The 18,870-nt window shown below is 39.7% G+C and overlaps 1 protein-coding gene across 1 annotated transcript in view; it reads left to right on the forward strand.

Annotated features, from left to right (window-relative positions):
- SH3KBP1 (SH3 domain containing kinase binding protein 1) overlaps window positions 1-11,090 on the forward strand; it is a 190,285-nt gene extending 179,195 nt beyond the window's left edge. The window contains 5 exon segments of the mRNA XM_048493335.1: window positions 2,345-2,454; window positions 3,794-3,919; window positions 4,928-5,196; window positions 7,334-7,397; window positions 8,308-11,090. Coding sequence (XP_048349292.1) covers window positions 2,345-2,454; window positions 3,794-3,919; window positions 4,928-5,196; window positions 7,334-7,397; window positions 8,308-8,349 — 611 coding nt within the window. The 3' untranslated portion in view covers window positions 8,350-11,090.
- The last annotated feature ends 7,780 nt before the right edge of the window (window positions 11,091-18,870 follow it).

Consider the following 18,870-nt stretch of genomic DNA (forward strand, 5'->3'; position numbering starts at 1 on the left):
TTCTGTGTGAATCAAACTCTCCTGAGTGACCTTCATTGCTTGAAAGGAATTTGCAACTAGCAAAATTCCATTCAAAGTGAGATATCCAAGTTCTTTAATTTTATATATCACCATTGGATAGGAGAAAAGTAATGTTCCTGTCTAAATTTTGATGAGATGAAGCAAAGTGACAAAGGTGAGGCACAGAGTAACAAGAAACTAGATCCAATGATGCTGTTCTGGAAGAACAGATTTTCTGCCTGTGGAATTGAACTTATGTTGTTGGAGGAGGAAGGATGACTTTTGTTAAAACTCCCTTCCCATTGCCCTCCCATAGTGTTCCTGAGAGTCCCTTGAACAGAATTTCAGGGAGACCCATAGGCTGCAGCAACAGGGAAGAATGCAGGAAAATCCTGCTATGCTTACAGATGCTTTGAATCCTACCCATGGGATGGATGTGAGAAAATGCAGCTGCTCATATTTAAGGTCTTTTCACTTGGTTATAAAGATTCTGCCATTAGTCTGAGGTGTTATGCAAGAAACAGGTTCTGAGTTGGAGTATGAAAGAACAGAGAGATATGGGTGGGCCAGAGGAGGAGCACAGATTTTGCATGTGAAAGGGAATTGCTGTTCATCAGAGTGCAGAATTCCACACTTAAGGTCAAGAAGTTTATAGCTCAGTGGTTCTCAACTTTCCTAATGCCGGGACCCTTTAATGCAGTTCCTCATGTTGTGGTGACCCCCAATCCTATCCATTTTACAGATGGAGAACACTGATGCAGAGAGTCTTAGGCGACCCCTGTGAAAGGGACGTTCGACCTCCAAAGAGGTCCTGATCCCCAGGTTGAGAACCACTGTTATAGCTTATACTGGGCACCATTGTAAGCCAAACAAGAAACTGCAACCTCAGCTTCTCAAGAACTTCTGTCATCTTTTCTTGCTACATTTGTGTGTGGTGGTACTATGTATGAATGGAACCTGTAGCTCACTAGGGTAGAGAGCCCTACTTACCAGTCTGTTCCCACTTTTTAAAAAAGCATTTTGAGTGTGGCTTTAGACAGTTCAGGAGGCAGTACTGAGTGCATGTATAATAAAAACTTGGCATGTTTGTGTGAGTACGATTAAGTCTGCAGAAGAGGTGAGGGAATGATTTAGAAAGACACTTGTAAAACTACATTGATAAACTATGCTGTTTAACCTTCAGATGCTCTCATCATCTACTGATAGCAAAATGTCAACCTTATAATCTCTTCCTAAGTATGACTTTATGTTCTCAGCTGCGATCCTGTTGATTTAATTTGATTGCAGTCTTTTAAAGCAGATTATACATTGCTCAATTAAGCTATTAATAAAAATGATGAAGAAATATATATTGGTACATAAAATCATTTACATGATAATCATCTTGTCATTGGATACTATACAATGTTTCACCAACTGTTTGGTAATAAAGAATGAGCCATACGAATAAAAATAAAATTTCACAGGCACATCCTTAGCATATATTGTTAATAAAAAATATTCTAATTTAATCTATTATAGATAGATATGAGATAATGGATATTAGGCTAGCGTATTGCAGACTCAATAGTGTAAATCACATCATGATGTTATTTCTATTATTTCCTTATCTCTGCAAGGATAATCTTGCAACTTCATGTTGTGGTGGTAAGTTTTATCAAGTCACATCTGACTTACAGCAACCCTGTAGGATTTTCAAGGCAAGAGACATTTGGAGATGGCTTGCCATTGTCTGCCTCCCCTCAAGCTGAGAGAGTTTCGAGAGAACTGTGACTGGCCCAGTGTCAGTTTCATATTCTGCCAAATACTGAATGACAGAATGTGCAACATTTCACTGTGGCAAGGACTAACAAGCGCCATATAAATCTGATTAGATATAGAATTAGAAACAGACTTATCAGAGTCAAAGTGATCAATTGCTTGGGGAGTATGGGAAGCAAATTGTCTTGATACTTGGCTCTGAAGAAGCATAGCATTTTCAAATATGCTGCAGAAACATTTTTTAAAAAGAACTGTTCTTTTGATTTCTTCTTTTTATTTGGAAGGATGTGAAATTTTCTCTATTACTATTACTTGTGAAAATATTCTTAGAAAAGTCATTCATTCATCTCTTGTAGATGCTGGATAGAAAACTTCCAGTACTTAATTATTTCCATAACCCTTTAAAGGTTTGACTGGGAGGAAAGATAAAGGTTGCAGAATGCCGAATGTTTGTGTATGAAATCAAGTGCAGTCCTACAATATGGGAACTCAGAAATGTAAATAAAAATGCTGTTTTAAATAATCCAGTCAGTTATTGCATGAGTGATTTTGATCCTCAGGTGTTTTTTTTTTTCATTTTAAGATCTGGAAGGGTTTGATTCTGTAGTACCCACGGCTGAAAAGCTAAGCCACCCAACAACTACCAGACCAAAAGCTACTGGCAGAAGACCACCATCTCAATCATTTACATCTGTAAGTATTCTCCAAGGGAAAATATTCAAAAATCTCAACTAGTGATATACAAACTTGTGTTTTGTTTTTATTGCTGAATGTATGTGCATGGTCAGAAGTGCCATTTTCACCCTGCCTATTTCTTTTGACAAATTTCTTTAGTGTCTGGTATTTGCTTTCATGTAATTTATACACCATTTATATGTAACTTAGGATGCAAAAACAGACCCAATGTCAGTATTTCCTATTTGAGTGGAAAGCCAGTATAGAAATAAATTTATGAATAATTAGAATTTTTCTATACCTCCTTTTCAGAGTCCTGTTCAAGGCAGCTTACCATTAAAAACCACAGTATAAAACGCAAACCATGAAAAAAAAACTGTTAAAATACATGCAGCATAAAAGTACATAAAACAGACAGACCATTAAAGACCTAGATAAACCCCAAATTAAAAGCCAGACTTAAAAGGGTCTGACGGCCATTGTTGATGGCTATGTAGAACATTCAAGTGAGCGCTGTTCCTGTGGGCTTCAGAAAACATCTGACTGCTGCTCGTTGGGGGAAAATGCTGGTCTAGAAGGATGTCGAATGTGATTCAGATACAAAGAGATCAGTAGCATGGGAAGGGAAGAAAGAAAGAGTATAACCAAGATGGTGAAGAGAGGCAAGAGTGCACTGTAGAATACAAAGACAGCGTGGAAGGAAGAAAGGAGAAAAAGACCAGTGTTAATAGATAATGAGTTTAAAAAATGGTAAAATTGTTCCTTTCAGTAGTGAAGTCCTGCTGAGTTAATAGATATGAAAGTGGTCTTCTTTCATATCTCTAATAATAGACTATGCATATACAAACCTATTGCATCTTCCATTCATTTGTGCATGGCTTCACCTTCTGTCAGTTTTTCCGTGTGTGTAATTTTCATATCCCTTCATGCTTCTTTGCAGACCAGGAGTGACTTCACTTCCTAAATACTGCTTCACAATTAGTCTTCTTTGAATGCACCTGAAGCGTGAGGAGTGCTGATAAAATGCCTCATGCTAAGGAGTTTGTATGAATAAAGCAGCCATATGGCTTTTTAATTGGATTGTTACCTGGCCAGGAGGTTAACTGCAAAGTGTCTCCTGCACTACAAGCTTTTCATAAAAAGAAACCATCACTGAAACATCTTGTCTATTATTCCTCAGAGTATTCAGTACAATTTAAGTAGTTCAAATGCTTGAGCTGGAGTTTGATCCAGAGAAAGTTGTTGACATATATTGACTGTGGATTAAATATAGTAATGTTTAATTTTACTGCATATAAGCATGATTTTTTGAAATATATTTAGAACTAAAACATTCTCTCCCTCCCCCCCCCCACAGTCTTCACTTTCAAGTCCTGACTTTTTTGATTCACCAAGTCCTGAAGATGAGAAAGAGGAGCACATCTCCCTTCCACATAAAGTAGCTGAACCACTGAAGAAAGCAAAGACTGTTACAATATCACTAGTAAGTTACTTGGGAAGTTTTTACTGTGGTGACAGCTGATATGAATAATCCCTGATGTAACAGTACTGTCACTGCACAAAGAGGCGTGATAACTGAGCATTAGGCTCCAAACACACGATTAAGTTCCCATGGTTTTCTACCTCAACATTTGGGCACATGGTCACTTGGTTTTCCAGACTTTCTTACAAAATGAATGAAAGATAAATTAAGGTGACAAAAAACCCCACAAGCAGCCCAAAATGCCTCCTGAAATCTAGTTCTGGGAGGAGAGCAAACCCCCAGGAACACAATTTTGGCATGGGGCTTTTTGATCTGCTAGAGGAATTTGGAAGCAGGAATTTGGAAGCACATTCTGTTTGGTGGAAATCATTGCACTTGTTAATACGGATCCAATTCTAAGTATTCTATCCTTCTGTGCCTTTCCCTTGGTAAGTATGCCTTTATTACAGGCATACTTGTAATATTACCCCATATTACAGACATTGTCCATATTATTCAAAATTTCTGATTTCCTTGATCCTACTGATCTGTGTACCTCCAGACTTTAGACATACTATACAATATGTTAGAAACAGCAACTAGGAACAGCTATATTACATTCTCTTTTTTGGATCACAAATATGTATAATGATGCTTTGTGCAGAGCCAAATTCATTGGATTCATTTGATGGTATAATAAAGATGCTATTCGCAATTTTGATTTTTCATATTTAAAAAAGTAATATCTCTGTGTTGCATAAAATTTTCAATATTTATCGATCCCTACTTCACTAATCCAGTTTATATTGGCATTTTCTCTTGTCAGCCATAGCAGAACAATCTGTCAGGCAGCATTCCCATGGCAGTCATGTCAGCACAATGTTACATTTTGGAAAGACATATTTGAGTGTTGTATAAACATCCAGGCAAAGGTCTTTCAGCATAGCTAATGGGAGAAGAAAAAACATCTATGAAACAAGAGCTTTTCATTACTGGTAACTCTAATGCTCCTGTGTTTTGTTTTAATAGGTATCTGATAACAAAGCTTCACTGCCTGCCAAGCCAGGGAGCTTGATAAGTGGAAGCAATGTTCCATCATTATTATCTTCATCTTCATCAGCATTTCACTCAGTTTCAGTAGGAACAGCAGGTCATCGATCAAATTCCCCATCCTTGTTCAGTACTGAAGGAAAGCCAAAGACTGATCAGTCTAGCCAAAGTGAATCAGCTTTGGAAGAGCTGAGAACACAAGTCAAGGAGCTACGAACTATCATTGAAACAATGAAAGATCAGCAAAAGTATGTTGTAATGAATCCCTTTTCGACATGATACTATGTGTGACCCTGTACTAACTCTTCTTGTATGAGCCAGTAAAGTCCACCTGTCCTTCTGTTCATTGATATTTTGATTGTGTGATTGTCGTTTGCCTTCTTTTTTGGCAAGGTGCTATGAAAAAGTGGATGGGACAGTGGGAGAGCAAGAAAAATTAACCCCATAAAATGAAACTGCATTAAATTCTTTGGTGTTCCTTTGCCATTGTGATTTCTTTAAAAGAAACTAAAATCCAGAAATGTTTTAAAGAAATTTTGTGGTTATCTTATCAAACACTTGAGAATTTTAAATTGAAGTGGGTTGGAAGTTGCTCCCTTCATTTTTTTCCCTTTTCCCTTTTGTTACGGTTTCCATACCCTTCCTTTACACTGTTCAACTTATGGGTTGAGGCACCAAGGAACTGATATTGTAATATTTGTTTATTATGTAAAATTATTGAAGTGAGCTTCTCTGAGCCTGTCTTGATGGGGTAGGGCATGTTATAAAACTAACAAATACATAAATAAGATGGGGAGTATATAAAGTAATATAAAATGATAGGACACCTTGAGCCAGATGGAAAGGAAGGGTATAAATATTTTAATAAATCAGTTTCAATGTAGTAAACACATTTCAACAAAGTTATACTTAAGATTGTACAGTTAGTATAATAATATGAAATAATTTCTCAAAAAGCTGCTACTTAAAACACAATGTTTGATATAGTTTTTCATCCCAACTGGAATTATTCTTGAACATTTTAGAGTTTTATGCTGTTTGTAAGCTGTATTTTCAAGTATGTCTTTTTATTAATTTTTCTATCTTTGAAAATAGTAGACATTTTTGTCTTTCTCAAGAACAAAGTTTATGTTGAGCTGAACGTATCTGTCATACCTGGCCTAGACAAGATTGAGAAAAATTATTTGGAGGAACCCCACAGGATCTTCCTATGCCCCTCATTTAGTTAAGCAGTTATCTACTGCTCATATTAGTTCAAAATCATATTCTAGAAAATTTCTGATTATTCTTAACATGGCTGAAAACTGAACTGTTCTTGAGCTGTCCTTATTGGAGTTTGTTCACACCTTTCCCACCTTCAGAATGAACTAACTTCAGACCCTGCTTTGATGGGACCCAAACTTATTATAGTTGGTGTAGTGATCTACATTCAGACAGTCACATGAGTCGAATCCCCACTGAGGATTAGATGCGTGATACTCATGCAAAATATCCAGGTTTGGTGCAAAACTCCCCACTCCTTTCCTGGTGATCATGGTTCTGGCACTCCTTGTTCGGGTTATCACGTATTTTTCCCAGACCTTGTTGAAAGTAGATCTATTGAAAAACGCTGTGATGAATCCAGTTCGGAGGGGAGCAGTGGGGAGGATCAGGGGGTTGAATCTCCTGCCGTTGCGAGTGACGTGGAGCCTCCCATCCAATCAGGTCGCAGTGGGCTGTGCACAATGCACACACAGCCTTTTTTAAAATTTTGGGTATCCGGAAGCAACGTGGACACAGAACAACTTGGGACCATTTTTGATTGTTTAAACAAATATAAGGCAATAAAAGGCAGCACAAAAACCGTATCCACATGGATAAGATAGGACGGAGCCGTGCAGAAAATGGGGCTTTGCTTTAATCAGCTGTTTTACTGTTTCTGCATGGAGTCGATCTGCGCATGCTGGCCCAGACGTGGCTCCGCCAGGGAAAAAAATTCCCACCCCAACACAACGCAGCAGCCAATCAGGATAGCCCCTGAGCAGATCGCACGTTCGATTGCTCGAGAGTGGGGGTTCCTGCATTGCTGTTGCATTGCTTTAAACAAGGATCATTTGGGGGGGCACAAGCTGCGGTGGGGACCATGAAACCGTGATGAAAAGGTGCTGATTCTTTTCAAACTGGGTTGTATCTACATGCATTTTCTCAGTGGGGATTCGACCATGATGATAATTTAATTAGGTCTATGCATGATGTAAACAATCTTAAATGTCATGTTGATAACCCCAACATTTCTGACATAACTCACAGAAGCAAAACAAATGTAGGGAAACTGTTAAGTAATGTTAACTACAACTGTATGTACCTCCAATGTGGTATTATAATAATATATTTTTGTTTTACTAGAAAAGAAATTAAACAGTTGCTGTCTGAATTAGATGAAGAAAAGAAGATCCGGCTACGATTACAGGTACTTGTACATTACAGGTACATCTGTAGTCTGAAGCATCTTTTGTAGAGATAAATTTTTTGGGACAATAAATAACTATCATAACTTCCAAGTACAAATAGAAGGAAATTTGGGGGAGAATAGGGAAGAGTCTCTCCAGGGGTTGTTTTCCTCTAAACCATGCATCCCCCATCCAGGCAACTCATCCAGTCGTCATCTTGCAGCAAGTGGCGTAGGGAGGGAGACGTTAAGGAGCCCAGCAAAGGAGCACACTATATGTAAACACTGATTCCAGTGTGTTTATTCTTTGTTCTAAGTCTGCGACAAGATTCCCATTATCCAAGGAGAATACCTGAGTTTTGAGCCATGATTCTGAAGAAGGCATTCCCTATCTTACTGGAATGTGTCCAACCTTACCATGCTGAAGACGTAATGGCATTTTAGGGAGCAATGATTTTTGCTCATTCTCTCCTTCCACTGCAATCCATCACTCTGCCTCCTAAGCCATTCCTGAGGATCCACTGATCCTCAAGGACAAACTTCAGAGGGCTGAAGCATGATGGGAGGAGTAGGGGAGCCCAGCTGTACCAATGCATGCTATCATCTAGAACCGTCTACCAATGCATGCTATCATCCTATCACCTAGAACAGTCTAACATGAGTATTCATAGGGGAATTCCTGTTTCAAGAGAGGGCGACCTGAACTGTACACAGTGCTCTAAGTGTTGCGCTATGATTAGCTGTGATGGCAGTATGGTGCTGCTTGTTTGAATGTTTGATCCCTTGTTTTAAACAAAGAAGTGAAGTTGAAAATTCAGTATGCTGCTGCATCTTTAAAGAATGCATGAAGTATCAGGTATTCAAAGCATTTTACAGAATTGCTAATTATTGGAAAGCATTTAATGTTGACATTTTCTTCCCACTTTTATAGATGGAGGTTAATGATATAAAGAAAGCTCTTCAATCAAAGTGAATACCTGATTGGTGGAATGTTGAGTTATTCATCAGGACGCAGACTTGGATTTATGCCCCAGATAAAATGACTTTGTGCCAAATGATTTGTGATCTGCCTCTAACATCCCTTTGTTTGAACAACTAGCACAAGAGTTTTGATAGCACAACACAAGTTCCAGTGATGAGGGGAAATTCCATGCGATACAGCTGGTTGGTTATGGCACTGGTTTTTGATTGAAGTTATTCTTACTGTGCTAAAATCTACTTTGCATTCACAAACTGAAAACTCAGGCAGTTTAGTTCATAGTGGTACTATTTTAATGATATTTTCCATAAGTAATATGTACTTCAGGTTTATCAGTTTACAAGTTTTATGATTTTTGACTTTTTAAATTGTCTTTTGTCACAAATTCTTAAAATGTTTGTACTGCATATATCTAGAAATGAATGTTGACACTGGGGTAAGGGGCGTTTTGTTTGTTTTGTGTGTGCTCTTGTCTCTCTTTCTTTGCTTTACATACAGCAACCTAATTTTGAGTTGTTATTTTAAATACTATTACATATGCAATCTTATGTCCAAAAATTATCTACAAATTGAATCTTAAGTTTGTGTACAAAATAGTGTATTTAAAAAGGATAAAAAAATTAAGAGATATCTGGTCTTAATGATTTGTGCCTTCTTTTGCCAAACACTGATCGAAGCTGGTTGTAGGCCAGATCGTAGTAATGTAGCTATCACAATGAGGCCTGACAGTCCACTAGAGGTCACTCTTTCAATATATTAGCTGTTTGTTCAGAGAGACAGATGCTCTTTGCTAAAATGGTGTAATGGCTACATCAGGTTGAAGGAGCTTTATTTCCACAGCTATAGCTTTTTTATTCAACTGATTCACCTCTGCTTGATTTCATTCAAACACCTAAATACCTGCTTTCATCTTCATCTTTGCACATCCTGGGTGAACGGAATATGCGTAATCTAAGAGTAAAAAAGAATAAAATATGAATCAACAAGAGAGTGTTGTATTATTTCACACACAGAATGTTGTGCAATATTAACTTGATGTTTAATGTCAGTTGCCACATGATACTGTGAGCTTGCTGATGATTGGAAATGGGTGATTTTGTTCTAATAGCATCCTTGCAGCTGGGGTTAATTTCCTTAGAATTACAGGAAATAGATGCTTACTTTTGGTATTTGTAGGTAGAGAGGTTTTCATATTTTGTTGTATATGAGAAAGATTGTGTTTATATGAAAATATGAAAGTTCATGACAAAAACTGTAGTTGGGTTTCCTATAGATTTAATTAAGTCTGCTAGGACAGTATATGTGATACTGAACCATCCATTTTCTGCTGGGGAATGTTAACAATACAGTGGTATTTTTGCACAGCTCTACAGTCTGAGCTATTACGTTTACATTAAATATCATGCAGTGGATCTTTAGTTCTATTTCCAGTTGGTTGAAAGAGTTGTAACTTGATAATAATAACATAATTTAAAAATACTTGCATAAAAGAAGAAACAGCAAGTACTTGAAATGTAGTTTTCAATCAGAATCTTGGTGTACATTTCTCACGTTAACATAAATTTCTACTTAAACATTTGTCACTATGATGCCTCTAAGACTTTAAATAAACATCACTTTTTAGCATGAAAGGTACTTGATGAAATTCACTTGTTGATCTTTACAACATCTGTATGAGGTAGATAGATCAGTATTATTTTATATCTTACAAAAAACCTCTAATGCCCATCACTAAACCTTACAAATTCCTAGGACAGTATTACCATATATGATGATCTGGTTATGCAATAACATGATGATGATATCACAGGGAAACATGATGGTTCAAGCATTTAGGATTGGAGCACAAATTGAGCCTGTGGATGTATATCCAAGCCAAAGCTCTTTGGGTTTTGGCATATGACCTTGACTGATCTAAACTAGCATGTTACTTTGAGTAGGTCACTGAATATAAATTATTGTGACGAGAAATTGTATGAATGGCAGGGGTTACCTGCTGTTACCATTCCAAACTGTAGACATCTTCCAAAAAAGAGAATATGTAAAGTTGTCAAGAAAGAAAGCATTTTCAAGCCACTTTCAGAAGACTCCCTTATATGTTACAGGGCAGCATAGCTCAAGTGACATTTACAGGGAGAAACTACATGTCAGGTAAATGTATATGGTTTCTTTCCATGCCAGCACCACTCTTTTCTGGGAGACATGGTTGCAGGTGTGGGAATCAAGTCATCATCTGTTCTGGTTTCTGTATATAGAGCAGATCTAGCTGTTTGGAAATGATTCCTGTGACACAATTGCAGTGTGTTAATTAAGCATGGATCTGTGGTTGAAATAGATTTTGGACCAGTGTTTCTTACTGGATCTTTCTAATTCTCTTACAGTTTTCTAGCAATAAAGGTTTATAGTTACTAACTTTAAAATCTGGAAAATTCAACAAGTGGATAGGATGTATTTGGACTTGGAATTGCAGGACAGCAATTGTGGATTTCTGATTTCATGCACTGGAAGAACTGTGAATGAGTATAGTATGAATTCATAAACAAGGCCTTGAAATGTAACACTTGGTTCTAAAATGCTATTTAAAAAAACCGATTAGCATTGATTGACCTGAAATCAGGGTCTCCAATCTTTTCCCTATTATTAAGATGGTAAATTGTCATTTTATAAAACTTGTATTGAGGAGTCCAACGTATTGTGATTTGTAATATAAGATTAAAAGAGATTTTGTGAAAATACTTTGTTTTAAGTTTCATTGTTCTTGGATAGATAAATCAGTTTTCACAATGAATTACATTTCCACAGAACAGAAAATGTTTTGCAAAGAAATTACATTTTCTATACTGAAAAAGAAAATTACTTATGACACATTTATCCCTGAAGTTGTAGCTTGATTATGTTAGAATACTTTTTCCTAATCAAAGGAAAAGCAAAAAGTCCCATTACAAATTAATTTTGAAAATGAAGACGTCAGCTTTGTTTTGTTTGAGTTGTACAAAATAGAGTTTAACAGGCACTGATAAGCTAGAAGTTTATGGCTAGTATTATTAAACAATGTCCATTATGACCATTTTATTTCCTATTCAAATGAACCTGCATCTTCAAACCTAAGACAATGGTCATTGTGAAGGGTTTATTAGCCTTTTTTAAAACATATATACCCCAGGCTAGTCTGATCTTGGACCCTGGCAAGTAATTGGATGGGAGACCTCCAAGGAATACCAGGGTTGTGATGCAGAGGCAGGCAATGGCAAATCATCTCTGGTCTTGGAAACCCCACCATGGATTGCTGTAAGTCAGATGTGACTTGACAGAAAAAAACCACCTATTATTGAATATTTGTTTTCATTGTACAGTTTTGCCATTACTGTTTGCGCAATTAAATTGAACAATGTCTGCCAGTATACCTTTACATCTAGCAGTTTTTTCTGTATTAGTTCTGCATAGAAAGTTCTCAGATTAAAACCATTCCTTGAATTGTTGCCATTCAGCATAAGAATTCTGAGCTTCAGCACTGTTTAATGCTGGTTTAAATCCCCTTCCAAAGCGTGAACTGAAACCACCAGTAAAAGTGGCAGAAACTTCTCCTGGTAGAAATGCTCTCCCTGAGGCACTTGCACCAGCAGGAGGGTGATTCCAATTCTGTGCATGCTACTGCCCTCCCCCTGGTGCTGGAACACGGTGCTAGGTGCCATTCAAGTGTCACAGGATCGTCACCACTGGTGTAGTTAGGGCGAGCTGGGTGTGTGCCTGGGGGAGGAGCTGATATTAGTCCACTTCCTCCTGGCTAGTTGCCAGGTTACACTGGCAGCTGGAAGTCTCAACTCACAGGAACTCAGCTAGCAGTGTAGGGTGTGTATGGGGCAATGGAACAGTACCACAGCCAGCCAACCAGCTTGTAGATGGGACTGCCCGGCATTTTCGTGGCTGCAGGTCTTGGCCATAAGGATAATCTTGGAAAATGACATTGCCTTCCTGAGCAGGGAGAGATCAAAAATGTCAGGTAGAGAATGGGAAACAAAAGGATACTTTCCTACTTTTCCTCCACTAAGAAATAATTATAGGCATTAGGTTCCTGCCTGTGTTACAAAGAATCTTACAGTGCAATCCTAAACAGTTTCACCATGCTAAGTAAATTTAGTAAACAGGATTAAAAAGATGTAATTCTACTTAGCACGGTTTTAGTCCTTTTTCCATTTTTTTCCTTTGATAACCTTAGCTAGGATTACAGTTGAGTTTTCTGTCTTATGGAAGGAAGAAAATATTTCTAAACTTTGGACATTGCACTGTAAATCTTGCTCCTCCTACAACATATACCCAGCCCTTTTCTGATTCTTTTGTAGTTTTGTCAGTGCTGTGTTAATACCAGCATTGTATTACACCAAAGGCTTAGTTTGTGTCCCGTATTAGTCTTTTCCTTTAGTGAGCTACTTGTGAGATGACAGGAATGCCTTCTGTGAAGTTTGGGGGAAAACCCACAAACAGTACTAACTGATAATGGTGGTGAATACACATCACTCCATATGAAACATTACATGGAGCAGAATGGAATAAAAACAATTGCATGCTACATCATACAGCCCTGAACAAAATGGAGTAACTGAATGGAAAAACTGTTCTTTAATGGAAAAGGTTAGGTGTATGTTGACAGAGTATAAATTGCCAGACAGATATTGAAGTGAGGAAGTAATGACAGCAACATATTTACAGAACAGACTGCAAACAAAAGCTATGGGTAAAATAACACTTGAACTTTGGTTTGAAAGAATACCAAATATTAGTCATATTATATTTGGATCAAGGACTTTTGCACAGAAACATTCCAAGCTTAACAATAGAACTGAATTAGGCATAATGATTGGATATGAAAAGGGATGCAAAGGTTACAGAATCCTCAATCCAAACACAGGAGAAGTGAGAAGTGTATTTTAATGAAGTATTTTAACAAAGGAGAAGAATATTTTGGGTATGTCCCTTATAAGAAAGCTCATAAACAGGAACAGACCCAATAAAAAGGATATGATACATGGGTGACTGAAGACGATCAAATGAAAATGACTTTAGAAAAGAAAAAACCAGAGATTATTAGTCCAAATACAGATAATTTTTCTGCTAAAGGTGAAACAAAATCAGAAGAAGGAACTGTGTCTGAAGACATGGATGAACAAGCAGAAATTTTCACTAAATGCTCTTCTCAAATTAACAAAGGAGTGCCAGCAAACCAGCTATCATATATCAAAAGTGTTCATACAAAGCACCCCAAACAGGCATGCAGGAAGCAAAGAAATGAAAAGGCAAAATGGAGAAACTGGAAGCAATGGTAAAAGAATGGGTTCAGCTGAAAGAGAAGACAGGAGAGGCACAAAAATGAAAGGGGTTCTCAGCTTCACCTGCTTCTTCTGATTCTGTAGTTCAGCTCCAGCCCAGTGACTGGCTTATTCCAAAGACAATTGATCAATTTGGGGTCCCATCCAACAGTCCCTCTGCCATTTATTCTAAAGGAGGAATTCCTTGCATCATAGGGGCTGAGAGAAAAGAGACCTGAACCAGTAGGGGTTTATCAGGATGCAATATTGTCCAACTGTGGAGTTGACAGCTGACATTTTTGATAAACTCTCTTCCAAAATACAGTTTTTGAAAGATTACAGATGAAGCTAAATTTGGTTAATACAAATTAGATTCATTGAGAAGGGAATTGTTGGAAAAAGAAATGAGGCCGAATTTGCTTAGAATATTTACCATTTATGGAGGGAAGGGGTTGTTTGCTCAAAATGTTCACTGCAGAACTAGCCCCTCCCCTCTGGTGCCACTTTAACTATCACTGAGTGTTATATTATCCTCAGGAAAATATGTCAACTGCTTCTCTATGTACTTTTTACTGCTGTGTTTCTATAATGTTATGAAGTAAATGTTATTATTCTTCAAAAGAAACACTGTTTTATCCCTCTTTAACACTTTCCTGTGTAATGCTTGTTTGGAAGCTACCACAGAGGCCAGTCTTCAGGGCTGGAAAACCCATTGCCAACATCTAATAGTTCAGACCAAGTGGAACTACTCTGACACAGCAAAAGGCAGTTACAGTTCAAAGTCATCCAACTGGCACTCCTAGCTTTTCAGAACCAGATAACGAGAGCTCATTGGTTAGTCCTCTCTGATAACATGACAGCCAAGTCGTATGATAATTGGTGGGGAATCAGATTCCACTTCATGGAGAAAAGCTTTTCTCCTCTTTCAATGGGCAAAGACCCTCACAACTACCTACAAACCCATTTCCAAAGAACTTGCAATTTAATGGGTGGTGGGCCAGACCTCATCTTCGTGGCTTCTGTGAAGTCTCTCATGGGACTATGCAGGCATAGACCAGCTGTGAAGAGGAGTTTTCAAGAGTTTTCCAAGTGCTAGGAAAGCTTTTTGCCTGCATCAGTGTTTCCTGTCCAAATGGGCATGTAATGTGGACAGGGACAGCACTCTTCCTTCCATCTCCACCATGTGAAGGAAAGATCTATCTTCAAGTATTCCATTAAGTACAACTCATGAGCTGATCAACGACTCATTAATCTCAGAACAGCACTTTCCAAGAAATGTGGAGACTATGGTATGAAAATGATGCTGTTTGATGAGTACAGTTCTTGCCTCTTTTGCCTGGGGAGAAGCCATAATACAGTGGCCTACAAGATCTGCCACCAAGTCACCTCTAAAACCAGACATGAAAGAGCTGCTCAACTGAACTCTAGGCACTGGGGAAAAGCATTGTGGGGGAGGGGGGCTCCTCAGAATCAGCCTTAAGAACCTCCAGGCTCATCCTGAAAAAAGTGCCCTAACACCTTCCTTAACTTCAGTGTTCCTTAATTTCAGGTAGATGAAGTCTCTTTACCTTTATTAGAACCACCGCCAAAGAAGTTGAAAGTATATTTTTTGCTGTTTCTACTCTTGGCATCAACATCTCCTCAATGTCAGTATCCAAATGTAGGGTGGTGCTTGAGGAAGACTCTCATCTGTAGCCAAGTTATATCATGTGACTTCCAACTATGTGATTTATCTCAAATTGGATCAATCTGGTGTTTAAGTTAAGGATTTACCAGCGGGGATCTGTGAGACTCCTGGGGTGAATCCTATCCTCACCTTTGCTCCTGTGCCAACCATTTGCCAGACAGCTTATCACACTCACCTATCAAGAGCTCACATAGAGTATTTCACTCAGCTTTCCCCCTCCCTTCTACCACCCCCAAGTCCAGCAATAGAAGGGGTCAGGAGAGAATGAAGACTTGCCCAGTACTTCACTTCCCGCACTGCCACCTTTGCAGCAAGTGGGATGGTGGAGGGGGATGGAAGAAGCTCCAGTCCACCTTCAGTGCTGCTGCCTTAGAAGTGATATTTGCCATGGTGGGGGTGGGGGGAGGTGTGAAGGCTCTGACCTGCTTCAGATGTTACTACCTTAGCATTAGTAGTGGTGGGAAAGGCCAGTGTGGCTCCATTTGCCTCCTGCACTGATGCCTTAATTCTGTTTCTAGTGGGGAGGAATTTCCATCTGTTCCTTGCCTACTACTTCCAGCAAGGCACCCTCAGTGGTGGGCAGAAGAAGAAGCAACTCCAAGGAGACAGTTCTCTCCTAAGACAACTGCTCTATGTTTTTGGAAAACCATTGCACTTTTTATAGTTTCAGATTTTTCTGCAATCCTGGGAGCAGAGGTGGAGCTACCAGGAGACAAGGGGGCACGAGTTGCACTGGGCGCATGCCCGGGAAGCGGAAAATTGGCCCCAGCCACCCTGTGGCAACCCCCCCCCCTTACCTTAGTAAAACAGTGCAAGCTGGAGAAGTGGCCTGTTCCCTTCAGGCTGAAAACATCCTGGAGGGAACTACACTTTCCATGAGACCTTATGAGCCCCTGGGTTTCATGGGAAGTGTAGTTCCCACCAAGACATTTTCAGCCTAAAGGGAACAGGTCACTTTTCCAGGCTGAACTGAGGAAAGGGAAGGGAGGCGGGGCGCCGTGAGGGGGGGGACACAGAGTGTGCACTGGGTGCACTCTGGCCCAGCTATGCCTCTGCCCAGGAGATCTCTTAAGTTTGGAGGAAAATCTTACTTCTGTCAATGTCGCATTAAGCGACATTTAAAGTATCTGCAGATAGGGCCATGTTAAGAATAAGATATATTGATCAGTGATTGTGTGTACCTAGTTTTATTCTAATAACTTGATCTTTAAGAGAGATGCTGTTACAAGCAAATATATAAATGGAATGCGAGGTGTGTGCTGAACCAAAAGCTCTTGTACGACTCAGCTAAAAATTGTACTCAAGTACATATTTTTTTAAAAATCATGTTTAACAATGTTGACAATGATTCCTTAAATTAATGTAATTCTTCTCTGCCTAGGCAATGTTACAATGTCTCCAGTAAAATAGTTGCAATTTTATGCCACTGCTTATCTGCCAGTAAGAATTTATTCTACTGCCATTATTGCTACACAAGACAGATGGGAATAACACACATAACCCAACAATAATTTTCTCTCCCCACCTCCATTCCAGATGAACAGGAAGCTCTGACATGGCTACTCTTTCAAAGAGCTGCTACAGTGTGGCTTATCCATAAGGTGAAGCTGGATACCCTATTGCCGTGGTGGCGAACCTTTGGCACTCCAGATGTTATGGACTACAATTCCCATCAGCCCCTGCCAGCATGGACAATTGGCTTTTCCAAAGGTTTGCCACCACTGCCCTATTGCTTTGGGCAGCACAGAAGCACTCACAGAAGAACCAATGGCAGAGATTAATACCAGCACCCTCCTTCTACTCCTTGCCATCTCCACTGGATAAGAAATTACATTACACATGAATAATGCTTATCAGCTTTCTGGAAAAGCCACATGGTAGCTTGACTGCTGCCATCAGGCAATACAATACTGCTAAGCAGCAATCAAGAATCCGAATGAAATATAATGACCAGATCTCTAATCGCTGCTGCTTCAAGAACATCCACTGTGTACCAGGGACATAGGTATAGATTTTTATGGGGGTGTTCGGGGGGTGGGGCCACACCTCCACCTGCCCCATGGGCATGGCCACGCCTCCCCAAGCCCCGCCCCTCGCCTAGCGCTTATAAAAGCAGCTCTCCGAGGCCGGGAACGGCAGACTCCCCTGCCCTGTCCTCCCCTGCCCCCCACCAGCTGGTCTCCCAGCCGGCAGCTGGCAGTTCCTTCTGCCCTCCCCTCTGGACAGAGGCATAGAGGGAAAATGGAGCCTGGGGCAAAATCTGAGCCCCCCGCCCCCCCCGGGCAGCCGCTGTGATGCTGGAATCCATCCCCAAACAGCATCAGTTTCAACGGTGTTTAAACTAGAGAGCCCAAATTCTCCTTTTAAATCCACCTTAAAGGGAGAATCTGGGGTCAAACAACATTGAAACTGATGCTGTTTTGGGGTGGATTATCCCCCGCCCTGACACAGCATCACTTTCAATGTGGCATAGTGGTTAAGAGCAGTTGCATTCTAATCTGGAGGAACCAGGTTTGATTCCCCGCTCTGCCACTTGAGCTGTGGAGGCTTATCTGGGGAATTCAGATTAGCCTGTGCACTCCCACACACACCAGTGGGTGACCTTGGGCTAGTCACAGCTTTTCGGAGCTCTCTCAGCCCCACCCACCTCACAGGATGTTTGTTGTGAGGGAGGAAGGGCAAGGACATTGTAAGCTCCTTTGAGTCTCCTACAGGACAGAAAGGGGGGATATAAATCCAAACTCTTCTTCTTCTTCTAAACTGAGGACCTCAGATTCTCCTTTTAAATCCATGCCGAAGGGGGTGGATTTAAAAGGAGAATCTGGGGAAATTTGGGGGGTGCCTGCTGTCAGGGCTGCAATTGTTAAGCTAGAAGCACCAAACTTTCAGAGTATCTTTAGGAGACTCTCCTAAACATACCACCCAGGTTTGGTGAAGTTTGGTTCAGGGGGTCCAAAGTTATGGACCCTCAAAGTGTAGTCCCCATCTTCTATTAGCTCCAATTGGAAACAATGGAGGATGGGGGCACTCCCTTTGCGAGTCCATGGACCCCCTAAACCAAACCTCACCAAACCTGGGTAGTATCATCAGGGGAGTCCCCCAAACAATCCCTGAAAGTTTGGTGCTGATAGCCCAAACATTGCACCCCCTGCAGGCCAAAAACAGAAAAAAACACTAAAAATGTTTTTAAAACCCACAAACGGAGGGGCGGAGCTTCGGACATGAATGGGGGGGTTGAACCCGAGAAACCCCCCCCTTACCTACGTCCTTGCTGTGTACCAACCAACTTCTCCTCCTTCATGTCTGGATTCAGTTTCAGTTTGTTTACTGACCAGTCTAGTATGTCAGTTACAAAGTACAACCTCACCAAGGAAAAAAGAAAGAACAGTTGTTTGGTGTCCTTTTAATAAATAATAGAAAAAATAACCAAAAGCAGTTCTTCAATCAGATTCACAATTTTATACACAACAACATGGGATTTAATCCCATGGGTTAAAAATCCATATCTTTTGCCAAAACACATAC

The sequence above is a fragment of the Sphaerodactylus townsendi genome, linkage group LG04, assembly GCF_021028975.2.
Source record: "Sphaerodactylus townsendi isolate TG3544 linkage group LG04, MPM_Stown_v2.3, whole genome shotgun sequence".
Classification (NCBI taxonomy): Eukaryota; Metazoa; Chordata; class Lepidosauria; order Squamata; family Sphaerodactylidae; genus Sphaerodactylus; species Sphaerodactylus townsendi.